Source organism: Acartia tonsa, chromosome 4 (genome assembly GCF_053477335.1).
Source record: "Acartia tonsa isolate MP-2025a chromosome 4, ASM5347733v1, whole genome shotgun sequence".
NCBI classification, from domain to species: domain Eukaryota; kingdom Metazoa; phylum Arthropoda; class Copepoda; order Calanoida; family Acartiidae; genus Acartia; species Acartia tonsa.
This window is the reverse complement of record NC_137263.1, coordinates 34,912,856-34,935,975: the sequence shown is the minus strand read 5'-3', so window position 1 is coordinate 34,935,975 and position 23,120 is coordinate 34,912,856. Positions and strand designations below refer to the sequence as shown.

General features: G+C 31.3%; 1 protein-coding gene across 1 annotated transcript; it reads left to right on the top strand.

Annotated features, from left to right (window-relative positions):
- The first annotated feature begins 1,036 nt into the window (after nucleotides 1–1,036).
- LOC145316944 (uncharacterized) lies at nucleotides 1,037–23,057 on the top strand. The gene is made up of 10 exons (XM_080157793.1): nucleotides 1,037–1,783; nucleotides 11,899–12,692; nucleotides 13,171–13,830; nucleotides 14,598–14,813; nucleotides 15,017–15,074; nucleotides 15,482–15,536; nucleotides 15,941–16,032; nucleotides 19,908–20,015; nucleotides 20,843–20,955; nucleotides 21,113–23,057. The coding sequence occupies exons 1-10, from the start codon at nucleotides 1,245–1,247 to the stop codon at nucleotides 21,268–21,270; spliced, it is 2,793 nt and encodes a 930-aa protein (XP_080013919.1). The 5' UTR covers nucleotides 1,037–1,244; the 3' UTR covers nucleotides 21,271–23,057.
- Nucleotides 23,058–23,120: the final 63 nt, after the last annotated feature.

Below are 23,120 nucleotides of genomic sequence, written 5' to 3'. Positions count from 1 at the left end.
AAAAAATGTACTATAATATAGAATAAAAATAATAAAATATTATATTGACAAATACTTTACTTTACACCGAGGCTGGGGGGGATAGGGGTGTGTGTGTGTGAAAGGGAAAGGTTTATCCCTCCCCCACCCGCCTTTCCTAAATATTCTCTAAATTGGGCCTCGTTAAATTCTCCTCTCTTTAAGTAATTTTACAACGTCTTTAACTTTCCCATTTAACTGGACAATTTACAACCTCCATGTCCCCCCCCCCCTATTTAAAAAAATTCCTTATCTATCCCCCTTTTTGTTATAAGTTTTATTCAAATGAAATATAAGACTTGTATCATAAAATAAGGTTATTATTTTTATTTTTGTCAGTTAGACATAAGAATAACATTTGATAGGTTTTAATATTTTAGTTATGGTAATGAAAAGACTATTAAACGCAGGTGTTAGGCAATATTATTAGCTTTCCATTTCTTTCATTCTCTTCTCGAGTAATTCCCTTTTTTATTCATGAACAAATTATATGGTTTCTTCCTCTTTATAAAACCCCTCTTGTTTTTCTTCCAGGAACCCCACCCCCCCCCCCCTCTCATTAGATTCTCTTAAATTCTACTTTCCTGAACTAAAACCTAAACTTAACCTCGTATTCTTTATTTTCGGGTTTGTTTCTCTTACTCTGTAAAATTTTTTCTCTTTTCAGCCTTTCTTCTCTCTCACTCTCTCTTTTGCTCTCATTCTCTCCTTTATTCTCTTTCATGTACTCAACCAAGACTCAAATATATCTACCTCTATCTCTCTCTCTCTCTCTCTCTCTCTCTCTCTCTCTCTCTCTCTCTTCTCTCTCTCTCTCCCCTTCCCTCTATCTCTCTGTCTCTCTCTTTTCTTGTACTCAACCAAGATTCAAATTTATCTACCTCTATTCTATCTCTCTCTCTCTCTCTCTTTACTGCTCTGTTTGCATAAGAGTGTGTGTGTGTGAGAGAGAGAATGTGTGTAGGTGTGAAGTATTGAAGAGAAGTGAGAGAAAGAGAGAGAGAGAGAAGGTCTTCAGTAAATCTTGAACCACCCTGGAGAGCCCAAAGAATATACCTGGGCCAGACCATGGGCCGCCACAGCAGCTACTCACCTCTGTGTCGGCTGCTGCATCAGCAGCTCACAAAATAGTGATCCCAAGAGCCGCTGCCGGAGTTAGCCGCCGGTATATAAGATCGTCAGCTGTTTGCTTGCGCAGCAGGGCCGCCGGTGACAAAGCTGTTAAAATGACAAGAAAACAGGTTTGGCGGCCACGACTGCCGAGTTCTGCGTCGCTTGTGATGACATTTTTGCTGTTGGCAGCCTATTTTGAAGCCAGTAATGGTAACTTTATCAACAATAGAATTATGCCACAACAACAACAACAACAGCAGATGTATAATGTCCCTTCAATGATGAGAGCTGGACAGGCATCCAACAACCAGGTATATTCAGCCACCAGGATGGGAGCTATGCCAGGTGTACAACCTGGCAACAACAACAACATGCCAGTTAATGCTAATCCCGCCACCAGCTACAGAGGTCAGAGTCCTGATGGCCCTACCTGGAACCTGACATCCTATCTGAACGAGCTGTCAAATGAGATAGGACAGGTGGATGCTATGATGACAGCTGACAACAAAATGGCCACCAACACCAAACCTGTAGCAAGACAACAACAAAAATTAAAACAGCAGCAGACAGAAAAACGAGGACTGAAAAATTTCCACAGCTTGGGACATTTTACTACTGGAAAATTGGGAGAGACTAAGTCGAACCAAAATAGGTAATAAAGGTTTTATTAGCGTTACTTAATCGCAGATACATTGTCTTTTGAAATAAAGAGTTAAGTATTAATTTATTTTGTCCATCGAGTTATGATTTTTATTTATCACTAATTCATGTTGTATAACTTTATAGTTGGCTGTTATTGTTGCATTGGTTCACAATAGAAATTACTTTAGATGAACAGACAGACGTCTTATTTTATTTTTAAGTACTTTTCAATAAAATTTTTTTTTATGGAGATAGTTTTTTTAGTTAATTTAAATGTATTCATTTTGTTGCAAAAACTTTTAGATAAAAGTATATTTCTCTGAAACCTCTAAAAGTTTTATTAATTAAGTTTTAGAACTTACTAATTAAAGTATGTTTATATAATTATAATCACATATTTTAAATTTTCTGCCCATAGTTTTAAACATTATGGTCTAGATTTGAAAAAAAATCTAACCTGGGTCACAATTTGCACTTAAATCATTCATTTTTAGTCTAAATTACAAGAAAAAACGATTGAAATTTAACCTTATTACTAAAAGATTATAAAAAATAAACACATCTTTTTGAACATTTAACGTCAATGTAAAAATTTTTTTTTTAAAATAAAGTTGTAGCTTCTGCACGTTGTAACAGTATTAAAAAATCCACGAAAAACAAGATCGTGTAAAAAAAAGCATTACAGACAAACAGATAGACAACAAAATGAGGAAACTAAAACTGTATACAACCTGCTTTCCTTGTTATGAATGGGATTCCCGTTCACGGAAATTGTCATTAGTTAAAAACTTGCATTTTTCCCCTGGAAAAAAATGCATATTAAAAAGTACAAATTTTATAATTTTATACATTGCATTGGCCTAAATTTAGAATTGTTTTTATTTACAAGTATATTTTTTTCATTGGGACAGTAATGGGCCTTCCACCCTCCCCCAACGACATAGAATATTCTTAATGCAGCTTTTTCTGTTGTGATTTAAAAATAATAGGACCAAACAGAGCGGTACCTCCCTGAAAATTAAAACACAAATGTTCAGCCGTTTCTTAGATCTTAAGCAACAGAATGGACATCAACAAATTACTTCAACATTGAATGCAAAAGAATACACTTTACGCCAACAGATACGTTATAGAATACATAAACAAAATGAAAAGAATCCCTGTTATAAAAATTTATTAGTTATTATGTCAACAAAAGTATGTAGCTATAATGTCGATATTATGAAAGCTATTATTACTTTTTATTATACCTATTGCAAAAAAAATTTTGAAAATAGCATCTCGCAATTATGTCAGTCATGTCCACTTTCTATAAAAGCAATAAAGTCGATATAAACTATTAAAATTGATAAGAGATAATAACAACAATTTTGACAAGGGTAGCTGCGTCAATAAATATTGATGACATATTAAACCTATATTTTCTAAGAAAAACCAAAACAGAGGAAAAATATAAAAATAGATGACAAAAGAGGATTAAAGATGTATATATAAACCAAGTAATAGTATTTCATATAAGAAATCAAAAATTATTTCGAAGTTGTTCTTTTTTATATTAGATCACTAACTGCATTATATTATACTAACATCTAGGGACTCTATATTCAAAGGAATATGGAAGGGCAAAAAATAGCCTAAAACCACCTTAGAACCTTTAAACAGCTTCACTGTAAAGGAGAACCATATCAGTTCAGTGGTTAGTGAGATCCTTTTATAATAGGATATTTATGAAAATTTTGCGGATTTTTCTTTATTTAAAAAAATACACAATTGAATATATATAAAAAGAGATAGAAGGTGAGATAGTTACATAAATACATCCAAGGAAAAGAAAAAGTTAAGAATAAGGGAAGAGATTATTGCCTTCTCTTACAAACAAACATACTTTAACACTTATAGAGAATCTTCGCTACTAAAAAGAGAAGAAGTCTAATACATAAACATCAAAATAAAGAGAAAATATTACATTTGTCGAGGAAAATAAACTGGAAAAATACATCGGAGTATTGGTTTCCGTATAATAGATCAATTATAGTTGAAATATAACACTACCAAGAACCTTTACCTTAATAGGACAGTCCGAATTTAAAAAAATAAATCAGAAATACACACGAAAACGGACACTTTTGAAATAAAAACAGGGCAGTCATAGAAATAAAACTTTAATTATAGATGTATAACCAGGCAACTACCACGATCCCCTTTTTCATCTGCTAGAATATTTCTTTCTACTCTTTTGTAACGACTTGCCTGTGTTAATAACCCCGAAGCTATTGGTTGATTTTCAAAGATCTAATTGGAAGTCCGCACAAGGGCCTCGGGGTGGGGACATGCAGATATTTAAACCCTTCCCACTCTATTGTTTTACTCTAATGTCATAGATGAAGTTTTCATTAAAGTAAGATAAAGTTCATTAATAGAAAAGCGTTTTTTTGGCATTAATAGGATTCTATTCAGTTGTAGTGGACATAACGTTAATGTAAATATCCGCCAAGATGGCACTTTTGACGGCATTTGGATTTCTTATCAGCCTTGGCCATTATTTACTAAGTATATTTGCGATAACTTTTATTTAATGAAATCTTCCAATTTTTAACCTGTACAAAACGGCCTGCTTAATTGCTTCAAGATCCATGTCAGATCTATATAGGAAATAAATGTCTATAAACGAGCTCAAGTTTTCCAAAGACTATTCGTTGAAAACTCATAGTACTCCAATAATCCATAATAAACTCTCATTGCCCAGAACGATAAGACCCATTATTTTACTTTATTAAAAACAAATTCATTTTTTTCATTTCATGTTGCTATTTACATTATAATGAAGTATTTAATTTCTAATCATGAAAAAGAAAATTTAAATTTATGATATAATAAATTTAAGAAAACTCTGTTTTAAAAGAATTCGATTGTGGCGACACTTTGTGTGTTCAAATATTGAACTAAAATTGTAATCATATAATAAACCCTTTGGTGACCCTGCAGAGTCCCAGGTGTAATTATCAGCTAATGTATTTCTTCATGAAACATTTAAATTCCACAATCAATATAAAATGCAACTGTTTATATTCCCAAAACCTCTACAAGAATTGTCTAAAAGGACAATAAAAGATGATGGATGTCGACCCTCAACTTTTTAAATTTAGTTTAAAATCAAGTAACAAAGTTTTTATGGGTTGGATTTTTTTAGGGGCGATAACTGTTGGAAGATTGATGGTACCGTCCACTAAAATTGTTATAAACCTTCCCCTGACCTATAAAATGCTTCATCATAAAGTAGAACCATATAGGTACAAAAGTTAGCGAGATCTTAAGCTACAGACAGACAGACAGGATAACAGACACAAAAAAAGAAAACATTCTGTTACTTTTACTTCAGGGTGATTTGTACTTTTCTATAGTGACGTACGTATTCAAACTATAGAACAGCCTTGCTTTGTAAAAAAAAGTTTCAAATAATATTTTGAACATGTTTATACCAATGAAATCAAGTAGCTATTATTCTATATTTAGTTCTATTATGTTTTTGTCATTCTAGTTATTGTATTAACATTAGATTATAAACACATTAACAAGGATGGTAGCATTACACTCTGTGGAAAGCTAGTGCTTAACTAACGTTACTGATTTAAACCTGTTGAAAGCTTGTTAATGCTGCCCTGCATATGAAGATACCTACAACTACAAGGTATAATCTATAGTTAATGTCTAATGACTCATAAAACAGGTACTTTTTCTTTATAAGAAACAAAATAATTTTTAGATAGATATTTAAATATTTAAGTTGAATAAGATAAAGATAGAATATTCAAACTCTATGGGGATTGGAAAAATACAAGGATGACAACATCCATAATAGCGAAGCTCAACAAATCAGACAAAAGGAAAATGAATTGAATTATAGAATACTAGCGGATGCGCCCCTAAGGCCTCTAGGAGCACTTTAGGTGCCGGCTTGGTTAACCCCTCCCCCCCAATCATCTTTTAGTTTCAAAAATAAAAAGTAACAAAAAATTAAAGGGAAAAAATATTTTTTGGGGTGGTAGATGTGTTGCCTCCCTAGGATCTATACGAAGTTACACTGTAAAGTAAAACCGCATCGGTACAGCCCTCAGCGAGATCCTTCGCTTTAGACAAACACCTTACTACTTTATATTATAGGATTATTCAACATGCTCTCTCTTAAAATGAATTTTATATAATGTCAAGATTAAACTTCATATCTATGAGAAACTCCAAACACGGTTTGCAATCGATAGAACAATTCTAACATGCTGAAATCTGCATCATTAATAGTCGTCAGACTTACAGACACGCCCTATATGCAGAATATCGCCGTATTTAAAAAGATTTATGTATATCTTTCTACTTTTCAATATAAATGGCATGCATTGGTAAAAATATGGGAGATATTTTTCTTTTATGAAAAAGAGAATTCCACAAACACACAGAATTTTTTAAAGCAAAGCTTTTCCGCAGATAAGCATATTTGTGCATAAAAGAATATTCACCTTTTATGCTTTTAACAGCTACCCAGAGCTTTAGGTACATTATAAATTTTTATTCAGTTTTTTTTTCTGAATAAAAAGCCAAATATATTGTATTAAAATTGAATTGTCGAGGAAGAAGCTATCCTAATTCATCATTAATTTATTACTTAGTGAGCCTCGCTTCTATACAAGTTTTTATCCTTGTTAAAGAAACTACAAAAGAAAAGAATGAAGCAATAAAAGTTGAAAATATTTTAAATACAAATCCCAAAAATTTCAACATCATGTTACTTTTCATCTCTTAAACGGACGGAACTCTATCTTAAATTAAAAAAAAAACAATGCATAGTTTTAATCATTTATGTCGGCTATATGGCATTTGAAACTTAATATGGCTGGAAAAAAATCATTATTAGAATAACATTATATGCTAGCTATGATACATAGTAAACACTGAACGATGCCTGTCTCTCCGTCTAGTGACCATCGTAACCGCTGAACCGATTAGGCTGGGCTTCTCATGTAATACCCACTGTACTGGTCATGTGATGAATTTAATCCATCACTAGTCATATATCCTATTTTATCAGTAGTAGGGTTTTTTGTCTTAAGTTATAGATCATGAATACTGCTGGTATGATTGAGTAGGACTTTTTAGGTAAGCTCTGAAAATATCATATGGTGGGTTTAGGCTACTTTCTTCACATCCCCTGCCTTATATAGAGGTTAGGGGCGAAGCAATTATAATTATATATAATCGTCATAACTATTGAATCCCTATTGCGATAAAATAAACATCTAAGAAACAACAGAAAATGGATAAAGAAAAACTAATAAATCCTCGGTATAGAACTAAATTGAACAATAACTACTTCGGAGTTCCCTAGAGGTTTATTCTAATAAAATAACAAGGATAATATATGTACATAAGAAGTGTGGCTCTACTAAAGATAGAAAAAGTTCCAATATTTATATAGTTATTATATCAACATAAGATTGTAACAGGGATCTAAAGGGATAAGACAATGACCGATAAATTGATAAAATTCCCCAATGGCAATACACACAATTACTCCTTCTGTAGATTACAATTAGTGGTTAAAACGTTTGGACACTCAACTTAAAAAACATACCTATCAAATCCAATTAAAATTCCGATAGTTATAAAGCCAACGAATACGAAAAAGTTATTATAAAACTTTGTAATCATTTTGTCATTAGTACATTTATCATTAAATCAATAATGTGTCAGCTTTTTACTTTTTATAGGCGACAGTTTGATATATGGCATCTAGATAATATTTCAAACATGACCACTTTACCCTATAGTCGACAAAAAAATACCGGCAATCGAGAGAAAGCCAACAGTTTTGTCGACAGGGAAAACAATTAATTCTAACAATTTGTGTTAATATTTTGAAAGACAAAAGATATCTATGTCAGAAATCTTAAGGGATTAGACAGTGGACGATAATTTGGTGCAGATTGTACATCTCCAAATATGATAAACAAAATTGTCAAATTTGTAACTTTAAATGAATTTTCAGTTCAATGTTCGCTTTCTTCCACAAACCATGTACTTCAAATTAGTACTTATTAACATATAGCCTTGCATTACATCTAGAGTAGCTTTGTTACAGATAATCATTCTTTTATATTATCTATTTATTTTTTAAAAGCGAAGCTTTTCTATAATTAGGGTCGGTCCGTCCGTCCGATCGTCCGTCCGAGATAGATAGCTTTTATTCGTTAATTTAGGCATGTTAGAATTGTCCTATCGATTTCAAACTTTGCATGATGATTCCTGTAGTAGTTGGGTACGATTTAGAAAGCGTAGCAACTCTATAATCATTACCAGAATGCCCGTACGTCCATTTTAAACATGTTGATTTTTCTACTTTTTTAACAACAAATTTTCAAGTGTTTTAATTATCCTTTTGATCTGATTTTTGGTATATTGATTCCTGGGACAACAAAGAACAATATTATAAGCGAAGCAACTCTATAATCAAGTCCAAAAATGTAAGTATGTCCATAAACATTATCCTGTTTTTAAGCAGTTTTTCAACAAATTTACCTACAATTTTGATTCGACATTTATACATTTATGTTCCGATTTTTCAGTTCAGATACTATACAAGTGTTAATGTCCGTTTGTCCTACAGTTTCAGTGCTTCGCTTTTATGGATGTTGTCATCCTTGTTTTATAGCGCTTTGGTGGACGTAATAACAATTTACTTTTTTCTAATATACCTTGTCAAAACTAATGCTTTTCTGTCAACATACAATCCTATTAAATAAATGAAGTTAAGTTTTTTTGTTCGTTTTGCCCGCAATTGAACCGATTCTCCGTTCTATGGAAGCCACAAAGATATACTTGGATAATTTTAGGCACTTTTACTGCTCCCTCTCTCTCTCTAGATTCTAGAGGTGCAGATCCTTGTTTCAATTAAATAAGTCGAATTTTTTGGAGGAAATAAGACTGGTAAAGGCTGACATATAGAGCACCCACATCCCGCATTTCTTTCTCAAAGGGGTAGTTTCACGAAATGCATTTGAACTTAATTTAGTGAACCGCATATTTTATCCTGGTTAAATGGTTAAACTACATTTATATGGCATATATTTGAAAAAATTTCAATTTTCTACCACATAGTTTTTGAAATATCAAGACTTGAAAATCGTCTTTTTAAATTGCATATATCACAAAAAGACAATTTTCAGGTCTTGATATTTTAAAAACTACGTGATAGAAAATTGAATTTATTTCAAATATATGCTATTTAAATGTAGTTTACCCCATTAACTAAGAAAAAATATGCGGTTCACTAAATTAAGTTCAAATGCATTTCGTGAAACTACCCCTTTAAATTATTTTTGAAAACTAAAAATCATAAAATAAGATTGGTCATGTCTGACATATTATCGACGTGTCATACCATTAATGTGGATCATATGGCATTAAATAAAGATTTTAGATATAGAATATTTTCGTTTATCTTGATGAAATAACAGTATAAAAACTTGACAGTGTATATATTAGAAAAGTTTAATTGCTACGATTATTTTCTTAGACAACTACGCAATAACAATATACCCTCTCTCAGGGAGGGATGGGAAAATGGTAGTTAAATTGATTTTAAATCTATCTTTCTTCCCTTAAATTTTAGGCTACTGAAGGCAGAATTTGACAAATAAAGTTATTTATATTTCGTAGTTCTATTCCCATGTCCCTGTCATCATTATTACTTGAGAAGAGTTTCGGAGTTTATAATCGTAGCTGTTCTATATTTTATTACACTAGCGGAACATGTTGGGGCGCTATATTCAAAGGGATATGGAAAAGTATAACAATACCCAGAAATATTTTTTAAAAAAAATAGCCTAAAACCATCTCAGGATCTATTATATTATTTGCAAAGAGTTTGTGTGTTTGTGAGCGTAGAGGTTCTATAATTTTTTTTTTATACCTTTGTCTAACGATAATACTGCTTATCTGTAGGTGTCAAAGACTGACTAACTATCAACTATTTATTATATTTGTTTGTAATCCTAGCATACATTATTTATATGATTATATTCGATTATAGGATGTATTTTTTGTTTTGTGTTATTTAAGGTATCTAATGATTAAAAAACAGGCGAAACCTTTGACGTCTTGGATTGGAGAGAAAAGGGAGGGGGTGGGTGGGAGGCGGTATAATCACCCCCCGACTTAGGTTTATCCGATTTTTTTGTGAGGAAGGGGTATTATATGCATCACGAACACCTTGAAAAAATAAGCGCATCATTGTTAATTAGATCCAATTACCTCTATAGAAAAACGTCTTGCATATACCCATTTTCAAACGAAAAGCCCCCCACAAAAATTATAAAACATTTATTACATAGAAGCTTCGCATCCATAAAAAGAAATACAATAAACCAACATAGATCCAAATTCAATAAAAATCAAATTAAGAATGTTTGAGATATTCCATTCTAATGACACAGAAAATTCTTTTGTAGGCTGGTGGAATTCATTATTTTCTGGTTGTGCAGCTACTCTTTAATTTACATGCCTGATCATGGTAAATAAAATAATAGAGGCATGAAATAACGGTCAGTCTAAAAAAACGTCAATCATGACCACTCTCATAGACGACATAAGCCATTGAAATTGTTCCATGACCTTAAGGTATAAGACAATGAACGATAAATTAATGAATATTCCCAATTATGAATGACAAAACTACTTCTTCTGAAGTTTAAAATTATTGTTAGAAAAATTTTCTGCCGGTTTTTATTAACCAATCAAGACTTGATTAAAGTATCTAAAGTTTTTAGGCAAATGAAAGAGAGAACGTTTAGATAAAACTTTAAGGATGGATTAATTATTACTTGGATCTTACACCAGATTATCATGTAATCTAATAAAATAAAACTTGTTGCTGGCTAAAAATACGATTCTCCTAATACCCTCCCCTCTCGTACTGGATGAATGAACTTACCAAAGAATGATGTCCATGTTATCAACCTAAATTGATTAAAATTCTTCCTCTGTCATAATATCCACGTATATTCTATATCCATTGGACTACCATAATTCTTAGTTCAAAATATATTACTTTTGCCAGCTTGGCGTCTAAAATGTTAAAAAAAGACATTTTATTTTCTCTAATAATCTATTTTTTTGTTCTTGTTTTTCTTAGAATATATACTGATTAGAAAAATAGAGAAGATTATTTGGATCAAGACAAAAAGTACGGGAATGTGCTTTTTATGACAAATTAATTTAAAATAGGCACAATATGGCACAATGGATTTAAAATATACGTATATATTATAACAGGGGAAAGATTGTCGTCAATTTAGGTTGCTAACATAGACGTCACGTATTGGTCAGTTTGTTCTTCCAGCAGGAGGGAAGGGGTTGAAGAGCGTGCGTCATTTTAGTCAGCTGCAAGTTTAACCTTATTAGAGTATATGCTAATCTGGTGTAAGATCCAAGTAATAAAAAATCCATTATGGCGAAAAATAATCTGAAATATCAAACAGGATATTGCAAAAAAAAAACAATATTGTTTTCGCGAATTTTCATGTCTATTCCATTTTTTATACTAGTTCGCAATCGTCGTGTAAAGTTGACATCCTGTGTTAAACTGACTTAATCCACATGCCTCACAACAATATCTTAGAAAAAATACACCTACAACTTTTTTCTTTTATAAGATCAAAATATATATGTAATATATACATATTATTATGAGCGTAGCTTCTCTAAATTCATAATGTCTGAACGAATATTGACCACTAACTAGCAAAATAATTTCTGTGAATAATAAGTTTATTAAATTCCCTAAACATAATACTAACATAGTACTAAAATATACACACATTTCTATTTATATTAAAATTTATCTAAAGTTATTTGTACATTCATAACACTTGTCTGGAAACTTTGTCAATCTTAATTTTAATAAAATAATATATACCTAATTTACTTGAGATCTTAAACAGCTTGATTTCATTGACTTTAATTGCAATTTTTAAGAGTTTTAAACAAGATTGAAGATGGAATGTGAGAAATATATGATAAAAGTGAATGTAATAGCTGAATGTTGTCTGATTTTCAATTTATTATTTTTCTGTTTAGGTTATCCGTGGAGTCAAAGCCCGTAGGATATGAGGATCAAACCATCCAGAGGCCACCTAGCGATTTCTCACAAAACAAGCATCAATACCATCTACCCAAGCTGTCATCAACTGCTTACAATCAACAGCAACAGCTGCCCAACATTGCTTCTAGTCAATATCTACAACCTGGAGGCCGACCTCTGCCACAATTCCAGCCTGCCCGCCAGCATGGATATTATCAATCATCTTATCCCCATCAATTTCAGCCATCTTCTCAATTCTTGGCATCTGTTTTTTCTCAACCAACATCATCCAGTCAATCAGCTGATTTCCAGGTACCAAACCAAGAGACTAAACAGCAGCAACAGCAATACGCTGGTCTTCAGCAGCAGCAGCAGCAACAATCCGCCCAGCAGCTGATGTATCAAACACAACAACAAGCAGCTGTGCCACAACAGTTTAAAGGCTTTTCGGGCAGTAGTGCCTATCTCAATAAATTTCAAGCCGCACCTGTTAATGAAAAGCAGCAAGAACAGTCAACAGCTGTCAACAACCAACAGTTGTTAAGCCAACAACAACAGCAAGCAGCTGTTGATTCTGCCTGGTGGAACTTTTTAAACGAAGCTGCTGAAGTTGTTGATGCATTGGAAGAGACAACAGCAGCTCCCGTCACTTTCCCTCCAATTACTACAGAGGCAACGACGACATTGAGTATTGATGAGCTGCTGAACGAGGTGGAGTTAAGCCTGGAGCAGATGAATGAGAAGAGAATGGAAAATAACTTGGAAAGAAATATAAATCTAGAGGATACAGGTAAATTGTTTTAGATTGAATTACAAACTATGATCTAAGGTTCATACGAAGATCTTTTCTTTCCATGCAAGTAAAATCAGTCTTCTTAATTAAAATTCAAAAACAATATTTTTGGTGACTTTTTTCACATTCTTATTTCTAAATCTAACAAGAAATATTACAAGATTCATATTTATTAGAATTTTGCTTCTTGTTTATAATACAAGCTTTCTAATTAAATTTTTAATTATGTCAATGAAATTAGAAATTGAATTAATTTCTGTCCAATAAGGAGTAGTCACATTTTTTAACACACTCTGATTTTCATTTTAAATTCTGTTAAAATTGATTAAACAACATATTTTTCCTTGAAATATCATAGGTAAATAAAGTACAAATGGTGAAAGCTATAAAATATTCTGATCAAGATTTGTATAGAGAAGCTTTATATTAGTCAATACATTTATTTATAGAATTCAACAAAAAAATGTTTTTTTAGGTCCCACATCCTTTTCTGGTCGCGAGGCGTTGATAGGAAGCAGCGGCGCGGAGTCACCACAAAGTTTTCGCCAACTGCATAATCCCGCAAACGAACAATTTCAACAGCAACAGCAACAGCAGGTTCATATTCAGTCAGTGCAACAACAACAACAACAAAGACAAGGTGTTCAACAGCAGTGGAGCTACCACAAAGCAGCGCCTACTCAACAGAACGCATATCCGCAGCAGTTTAACGGCGGCAGGAACAATCAAGCAGCGGCGAATAGATTTGCACAGCCGCCTTATTTAACCAACACATATTTCCGCCAGAATCAAATGTTACCGCTGCAACAAGCGACGCCGGTAGCGTCACCAAGGAACAAAGAATCGCCGAACGGCCAAATAAGACAGCAGCAACAAAACCTGAACACCGCCCGTTCCAGCCAAATCCTGGCACAACGTCCGTCCCAGAAAGAAACCTGGAATGGCGAAGCGAACGAGAAGCCAAAAATATTTCATCACACAGAAAGTTTGATACATCCAGTTGACAAACCAGGGCACCAAGCCAGTGTCCACCATAGGGCAAATAAACATGAAACAACTGAAAAAGCTGTCAAAGAAACCACAAAAGTTGCGGAGGTTGAAGAAGTAAAGGATGAAGAAAATGTGAAAACTAAAGGTAAATTATTGTGGTAAAAGAATTCAAATTAAAGAAATGATTTTTTTTTTTATAAAATAGGTCACTCTTACATTATTAAAACTGTAGGAGTAAATTTAAAAAGATAATAAACTTTGCAAACCTTGACCTATTTTATTTTTCATTTCATTTTTACGTTAACTTTTTGTACTTGATATATGGTAAATTTCATGCATTTTTTTCTTAAAACTTAAAATTTTTAAGTAAAGTTTGTTTTATATTTTTAGTTTTATTAAACACCATAATATTTAGTATGAAATAACAGAAATAAAATATTGTGCAAGTGGTAAATTAATAAAATCACTTTTTCATTTTTTATTTTCTAATAGGTATTTACATACATACATTCTACATTTATTGTTTTATACTTTTTAAAAAGATTGAATTCACTTCACCTGGAACCTAATTTTAAAAAATTATTTAAAGATCCTTGAATGGTATATACTAGGTTTCGGTATAATTCGTTTAATTATCCTCTCTCTCTGTCTCTTTGAAAAGTCACAGAGAAAGCATATTCTAAAAAAATTGTACTTCAAACATGTAAAATAATTACCATTTAATATCTGTTGCAAACACTAGTTTTTTAACAAAACCTAATAATGTATGAGCCAAGGTTCCCTTAAAGTTTTTAAGCTCTGCGTTCGAGGAAATGTGAGTTTAATATCATAAAAATTAATTCTATGTAGAAGAGTGCTTTTTTTCTTTAAAGAATTCTTAGTTGTTCTTCTGTTATCCTGTTTTATTTCCAGGTGAAAAGGAAATGGTAGAAATCGGAACAGCCGAAGTTGCAGCTGATGAAAAAAAAGGTGGTAATGACAACTCTGACGCTGCTACCTCTGACAAAGCAGCTGAAACAGTGACAGCTAGCACAGAGCATGCTGTGTTGGGCCCCAGGGTGTTGGCCATTTCCTCGGGAAAACGAGAATCGTTTCATTATGCCTATGATGAACCAAATGAAAATCAAGGTAGCCATTTTATTAATTTTTTTAGCGCAGCCGTATAAAATTAGTGTGCAATGAAATAAATGTCTTTTTATTGACATTTCTAACATAAAATACTAATATTTATTAAGTTATAATCATAAAAGGGTTACACTAAAAAAAGTGGCAATCATTATTTTTGCTGTGAATTTCTTATTATTTACCAATTTTAAACATTTTAATTTCAGGATTTTATGTGATATCAGTATTTGGAATCACCATGGGCTGTGTTCTCGCTGTTCTAGGAATGCCTTTTCTTAAAATTAATTTAAAAAAATATTTATTAATGTTAAAAAGAACAAAGTTGGTGCCAGTGACTTTTTTATGTATGCATACAGAGAACTATATTTTTTGTTGTAAAACCTTTATCTTAAAAACCTACTCTGTTCCTGGGTTTTATACCCTACCAAGACACCTCATTACAGAAACTCCAACAAATTGTCACGCGACTATCATAGCATTATAAAGGCACAAAAGGAGGGTATCATACCGCATTTTAAAGAAAATATTACAAGAAAAAGGGTGGGGGGGGGGTTATGGGGGAGGGAGGATCACGACACTTAACTATTCCCTCCCCTTCCCGAATATCTCTAAGTTATTATTTTTATTAGTAACAATATTAAGAAAAGGCATGACATGTAATTTTAACTAGGGGTTGGATATTGTTCTCGAGCTAGCGCTTGTCCCACACCTTTCAGTCTCAGCAGGAATCATTGATACTTTAGTATTTATGTTATCAAAAATTCACAATAGTCAGTTTTTTTGTCCAACTATAAAGAGCTCGGAAATTGCTGCTCCAAATGGATTATTTGTACATTGAAAATGTCTCAGGTTGGTTTATAGCTACTCTCCTGACCTCAATCCAGATGTTTAAGTAACTATTTATATTTAAGTTGTTGTACATTAGGAGGTTCTGGGCTTGCTGTATAATACCTAGGACTTTCAATTAAACCTTTATTATATGGTACATTTCAACATTAATGGGTTATTTAGGATGTTATTTGATTTAAAATCTCTAAAAATTCTCTTCCAATTATTGATATTTATCATTTTTTTTAATGTTCCTTTTTACCATTCAAATCTAAGTTTCAATCAATCAATCAATTTAAAGGGATACATCACCAACCTTCCATTCAGCTAAGCTAGCTTTCCGGTCACCTACTGAGGAGCCAGCTCACATTGAACCTGTCAGAAAGTATTCAGGGTAAGTTTAACTAATTTTAACTTTAATTAAATCTAATAAGGGGTTAATTTTGCGTATTATAATTGAAGGTGTGAATCATTTTATATTTCTTTGTCTTATCCTATAAGATTACACTAAATTGATAATAGTTATTTCTTTCATCGCATTATAAACGGCTTTCCGCGGATATAGAATGTACAAATATAAGATTAAAACAAGTTTTTATATTCGTAAAAAGCTGGATATAATTCGATGCTAGACATAGTTTTTTCGTATGGATGAGAACCGGTTCCTATCCACCGGATTCGAATGAATACGAGAAAATTTTCTTATTTTTTGTTTGTAACTTACTTTAAACTACAAAAAAAGCATTTTTGTATGCTAAAATGTAAAAAAAATACACATTGACATGTGACATGTCAAAAATATTGTGCTGAAAATTGTTATTATTAAATAAAAACATTGAACACATTTCCAATATTCTATGTATGAAAGCGCAGCAAATAAAGTAAAGCTTATCTACAAATAGAGCCTACTTATAGCCAATAGAAATGCGCAGCTCAAATCTTAAATAGATTTTAATACATATATTTTCTCGTATTCATTAGAAACCGATTAATATTCGGTGGATTAGAACCGGTTCTTAGCCATACGAAAAAAATATGTCTATCATCGTACTAAATCCAGTTTTCTATGAATATAAGAATGTACAATTATAAGATTAAAACCAATTTGTTTAGCCTTTAGATGCCGAATTATATCCACCGAAAGCTGTTTATAATACGATGCGAGAAATAACTATACCCTCATAGTACTAAGGAGGCACAAACCCGAGGCAAAAGTAATCGTATTAGTAGTTTGACCTCGGTTATGCAATAAAAAATCCTACTTATAAATTAGATTTAAAAACTGAAATACTGAATATTTTATATATTAACATATTTTAAGTATAGGTATGTAACTTAAAATTACATGAATAATTTTATATTTTTACATATTTTAAGTAGGAATGTAACTTAAAATTACATGAATCAACATTTTCTTTGTTAATTTTGAATTTATATGGGTTGAAAAATACACCTTGTATTAGTTTGAAATAGATGACGTACTTACTTTTGATTAACTCTTTGAAAAAGCTGTCCTTCTTAATATATTTTAAGAATTCAACTATTATTAGATATATAAATGGATTCATTATTACTTGGATCTTACACCAGATTATCATGTAATCTAATAAAGTGAATCTTAATGCGGGCAAAAATAACGATCCCTCCAATTCCACCATTTTCCCCCTCCCTTTCTACAAACGAACTGACTTATAAATGACAGGGGACATAGCAACTTAAATCGACAATAATTTTTCCCCTGTCATAATATCCACGTATATAATCTATCCATTAAAATATATAGAAGAATGTATCTGACATAAAAATGAATGATTAATTTATCAACACTATTGCAAATAGATGAAGCCTAATTTCTGTTATTGGATAAATAATGTTATTATCTTATATACATATTTATTATTTTCTTATTCTGGGTCAAATTGAGGACAGGGTATGAGAAAAAATAAAATGAAAAAAAATATTAAAGCAACTTAAAGTGCAAATGAAAAAAGTGACGTCATAAAATACAAATGACCAAAGATAGGCCAGTATACATTTATATTGACCAATTGCAAAATGTATACTGGTCTATAATTGGTCATTATTAAGTTATTGAAAAATGGGATAAAAAAAATTTACTACAATTTTTCACCTTTAATATTTTCAATCAATCAAAGACAAATTATCATACATTATTATGAGGTAGATGAATTATTATTTTTTAAGGTTTTTTATTTTAAAACAATTTTGGTGAATGTATCAAAGTCATTTGCAAAAGAACCTTTTTTTTCTAGAATTGTATCTATTTTGAATGCTGTGCTACTTATTGACATAATAATACTTGTATAATGTTTAAATTAAAAGATTAATATTATTAGGATGATACAAAGATAGATTAATTATTCATTATTATAGAAGTATCGATATTCTATAATGATATTTCTATAATAATAATAATGTACCTCTTAGTATAGGTTATTATGTAATAGGCCTTTATTTATTTGTTTAAGCGAAGCTATTCTATGACTTATTTTGTCCGTCCTGTAAGATTCATTCAGCTGCTTTGACACCTCAAAGAATCCACTAATCAAAGAGGTTCTACTCTTTAAACACTTGACTGTTTGTCCTATCAAGGGAGAATAGGATTTTGAAAGGAGAATTTATATAATCGACTGCTTTCTAAGATGGGATTCTGAATTTTTTTTTAGAAAACTCCCCTGGCCAATTAATGTCTACTTTACAGCTTACTTAGTCGGCCTCAGCTACTGTCTTAGCTTAGAATCAGACAATATACTTTCTCTATATTGTCTCTATATATAATAACTCTATTTGTTTCATTGTTTAATGCTAATGTGACCTTTTATGATAGTACAAAAGCTTTTGATATCGAACAACATAAAATTTGTTTCACAAAAATTACTGTTTGTTTTTACAGTTTATTTTGTTTACTTTTACAGCGTAGAAACATATATATTTATCAAAATTCATGGCTAGGTAGCCGGCACTCATTTGTAACCTTGAAGGATTGTGTTTGCTTACAATATTAATGTTTTAAGACATTTGACTTATTTAAAATATTACCTTCTGATTTAATTATTATAAATTTTTACATTTAAAAAAATTTAAGGAAAAGTTTTTGACTATCCATTCTCTTTCGAATTACACCGTTAAGGTTAGAGCAAAGTATTGGTTTTAGATAGATATATTATTACTTGGATCTTGGATTTTCATGTTCTGTAATGAAGTGAAACTTGCAGCGGGCTAAAAGAACGATTTCCCCTTTCCATGTTAGCAAACTAAATAGACGACAATTTTCCCTTTTCATAATATCCACGTATATTCTACGAATCTACAACCATTATTTACCTGACAAATTAGGAGTTTTTTTATCTGTTTTACTAAAAAATAACATAGTGATTGGTTTCTTTTGATATTTACGTGGTTAAAATTATCATTGATTTTAAAACAAATTTAAGATTTAAATGTCATTATAAAGGTTACAGTTAATTGCTAATGGATTTTATATATATTTCATATATATAATATTAAATTAACAAATGTTCTTTATTTGTCCCTTTGTCTTTTAGTCTGTGTGTTTATTTGTCATTCTGATTATTTTTTTTCTGGAAGGTTCTCTACTATTTTTCTGCTTGTCCTTCTATCGATATCTCAAGCTCAACATCATAATCCTATATGTATTACTAGCGGCTTCGCCCCTAGAGGCCTCTTGTGACATTTGAGGGGTGAGTTGAATCCCAAAACCCATTTTTTAAAATTTAGATTTAAAAAAAGTTTTAGATTTTTTTCGGGGGGGGGGGGGGATTTTTTCTAGCGATTTCTCTTGGGAGGGTGGTGGTACCGTACCCCAAAATAGTTATAAACCTTCCCGAGACCTATGAGAAGCTAACCTGTTAAGGAGAATCCGACCTTGGGACTTTTTATCATTCATTCATTAGTAATACTGTGGGTATATTCAAACAATCTACCCCCTTGACTACAAGGAGGCATTTTATCACCAGGGATCTAAAGGTATAAGGCACTGGACGATAAGTTGATTACGTAGTCGTACACCTCCAAAGATGATAATCAGGTTACCTCTTCTGCATATTAAAATTAATGGTTATATACTTTGGCCACTATTATTTTTGCCCCAACGAATATGAACTTGTGTGTATAATTAAAACTTTGGGTACCAGTGTAATTTAGGTCCAATGTCCCCTCCCTCCTCCCCGCGTAACCACTGAATATGAAATCTGATCAGACTTATTAATATATATATTCTAATTTTAGCCGTGAACAAGGAGGATTGTCTGCAGAAGGATGGGAGGGATCTAGCTATGGAAGAATATATCAGAGACCAACCAGTCTCAACACTCCCTATACGCATAGAACAGAAAGGTAAATTGTTTGGTTCATAAACATCTTAAGATTTTAGTAATATACTGAACCGATTTAGTTCTCCTTTTATAGTAAAGCTTTACATAGGTCCTGTAATGGTTTTAAGTTATTTTTAACATTTAAGGCTTGGGATGATTTTAGGCTGTAGTTCATAAACTCCCAACTGTATAGTCCATAGATGCTAGGGGCGCAGCCACTAATGTAGGTATAAAGAAATAAGATTTTTAAATGTTTATTTGATACATATAGATATCGATAACCACTGAATCAATAGTGTGGTCTCAATTTTACGTCAACGCAACAAATGTTTACCCTCTCCCTCCCATTTAAAGTATAAAGCCACAATATTCTAGGTGTGCCGCCGCTAGTTTATATATAAATCATACATCTCTGTAGCTTAAAAATTCGGAGATGGGTTTTCAAAAGAATATTATAACACTTGCAAATATCAAGATGCCAACTAAAAATCAAAATAAGTACATTATCCAATATTTTTATAATCTACTTTTTAATCCTTCTAGCTTTGTTTTATTATTAAGTCTTAAATTACGTGGCATTTAGCACGTCTTATTCTGACGAAGCCCAATCTGTCCCACTTTTGAGCGAGACGATTCCATTTTCTCCCATATCTTTTGAAGAGATTTTCTTCCCCCCCCCCCTTCCCTTTTTCTTTTCCCTTTATATGACGTCATATAGGAATCGTCTTGCTCAAAAGTGGGACAGATTGGGCTTCGTCCTAATTCTAATTGATTGATCTTGATGAAGACGACTGATGATATTTGCAAAGAACTCATTTTATATATACTAAAGTTTAATTATATTTGTAGAGTTGTCCGCACGGAGAGTCTCATTGACGTGGATGATCCTGAGGCCGAGGATTATGAAGGCGGAGGATTCCAAGGCGAGGATGAGGATGATGATACTATTTATGAATGTCCAGGTATGAATTTCTTCTTGTTTTTGGTAATGATTTTTAGATAGTTAATTATGAGGGGTTATTTGATTTCAATTCAATCATAATTGTTGTGTATGGAATAAAAAATGAACTTCAATACCGAAAAAAAATATTAAAGATTTTTGATATTTTTTTTTCGTAGGTCTTGCTCCCCCTGGAGAAATGGTGGTGACCAATCCCTTCTTCCTTGACAAGGAGTTGTGCAACATCAGCAGCGACGGCGCGGCCCCCTGCCCCGTCAACATCAACATTAACATGAGGCATGGTAACATCAACTCTGCCGCCATAATGTCACACTAAGGCACTATCAAGTTGGACACCCTGCTCTGCACTTCATAAAAAAGAAAATTAGAGGCTAAATATGATAACCCTGCTTGCAAATTGAAAAGTGTAGGAACCAAAATATAAAATAAAGATGGTTGCCACCAAAAAATTTATAACAAAAATGAACATCTTAAGAACCGAAAATATACATTCAATCCTAGGTTAAGATACTAAAACCTAATTTTCATGTAAAAACATGAATTGAAAGTTTGAACGATAAATTTTGAATCTTAATTACAGGTATAATCTCAAAAAACATACTGTTACTAACTGTTCAACATCAATTAATGAAACAGTTTTTACTGTTAAAGTTTCCTAAAATTTTTTCTAACTGTCAGATAAACTTATTTTTAATTGAAATTGAGCAATAATTTTGAATCTAAATTTTAATATCCCTGATTTATTATAATCAAAGGTGCTTTTTCTTTCTAAAACTATTTACTTTAAAAAAGCTCCCAAACGTTTTTGGAAAATTAGGTAAAGCATACAATTTACTATAATCTTACTATGTATATGTTATTATGTGTAATTTTTATGTAAAATTATTAGGTACATTTTTCACAAGATTCGCACAAATTTGAAATAATGAATGAAATATTATTGTGTATATCAATTTAATGTGTTTAAATACATTATTTTTAATAAGAAATATTACTTTAATTCATTTAATATTTTAATTAGTTCAAAAGTGTTTTTTATTGAAATAAATGATTTTATTAAATAGATAATAGAATTTGTACAATGTACATAAAAAATAAGAGAAAATATTCCACTAGGAAAGAAGATTGGCATTTGAATTTCGAACTTTAATAATTATTTAGGATAAATGGTAGAATTTCACCTTTTTTGCAAGTTGAGTCATCCCCACCCAACTGCCAATTCGTGGCACACTTTGGATTAAATAAAAATCTGTTTGGTTGGTTCATATAGTTGAGTGTTCAAACATTTTCATTACTCATTGTAATCTAGAGAGGGGGTAATTTTGTGTATGATCATTTGCAATTTATTTGCTATTGTCTTATGCCTGTAGATTCCTGATAAAAAATTATATCTAAAATATGCTTGTTTTTAATTAAGGGTTGGGGGAGATTTTGCTCATTGAGTTTAAATAATTTTTCACCAAAAAAATTCTGATTTTTATTTATTTATGTAAATATGTTAAATGTAATATTATTGTAAATATATAAAAACCCTAAATTATGTTAAAATAAAAAAGACAGATTATAAAAAATGATAAAATTATGAATGTTGTTAATGTGATAGAAACTTCATATAATTATAATTGTCAAAAATAATTATTTTCATACCTAATTTAATATCATCAAAGAAATGTTCTAATATCAGAATTTAAGATTTTAAAATTTTTGTATCTGCTTATAATGATTTGATGTAAGAGGTAATTTTTAAAATACTGCACCGGTGATTTTCCTCTAGAAAATTTCCTTTTTAACATTGAAAGAAATAAGGCAAAAAGCATATTTTCAAAATTTTTAACAAAATCAAAGTTTTTTTAGGGTTAGTATGTAAAGAAAAATTGATTTTTACTTTAGATATTTAGCTAAAAAAATTTATTATATTTTGTAAGTAGAAATTAAAGTATTTATAAGCTTTAGAAAGAAATATAAATATAAGATTATTAGGGATAAAACTTATTAGAGAGAAATGTAGAGGAATATAATTTTTGTGGTATGACAGTAGCCCTGTTTATTAGTAAACTAAAATATTATCATATGTTTTTAAGAAAATAAATGTTGTTTTTATAATTTTGTTGATTTTATTATAAAACTGGTAATTAATAACTTGTGGATGTTCAGTTTAAAATCTTT

Coding starts and splice junctions, on each gene's coding strand:
- LOC145316944 (XM_080157793.1), top strand. CDS start 1,245: ATGACAAGAAAACAGGTTTGGCGGCCACGACTGCCGAGTTCTGCGTCG. Junction 15,537..15,940: donor CACCTTTCAGTCTCAGCAGG/AATCATTGATAC, acceptor TCAATTTAAAGG/GATACATCACCAACCTTCCA. Junction 20,956..21,112: donor TACTATTTATGAATGTCCAG/GTATGAATTTCT, acceptor TTTTTTTCGTAG/GTCTTGCTCCCCCTGGAGAA.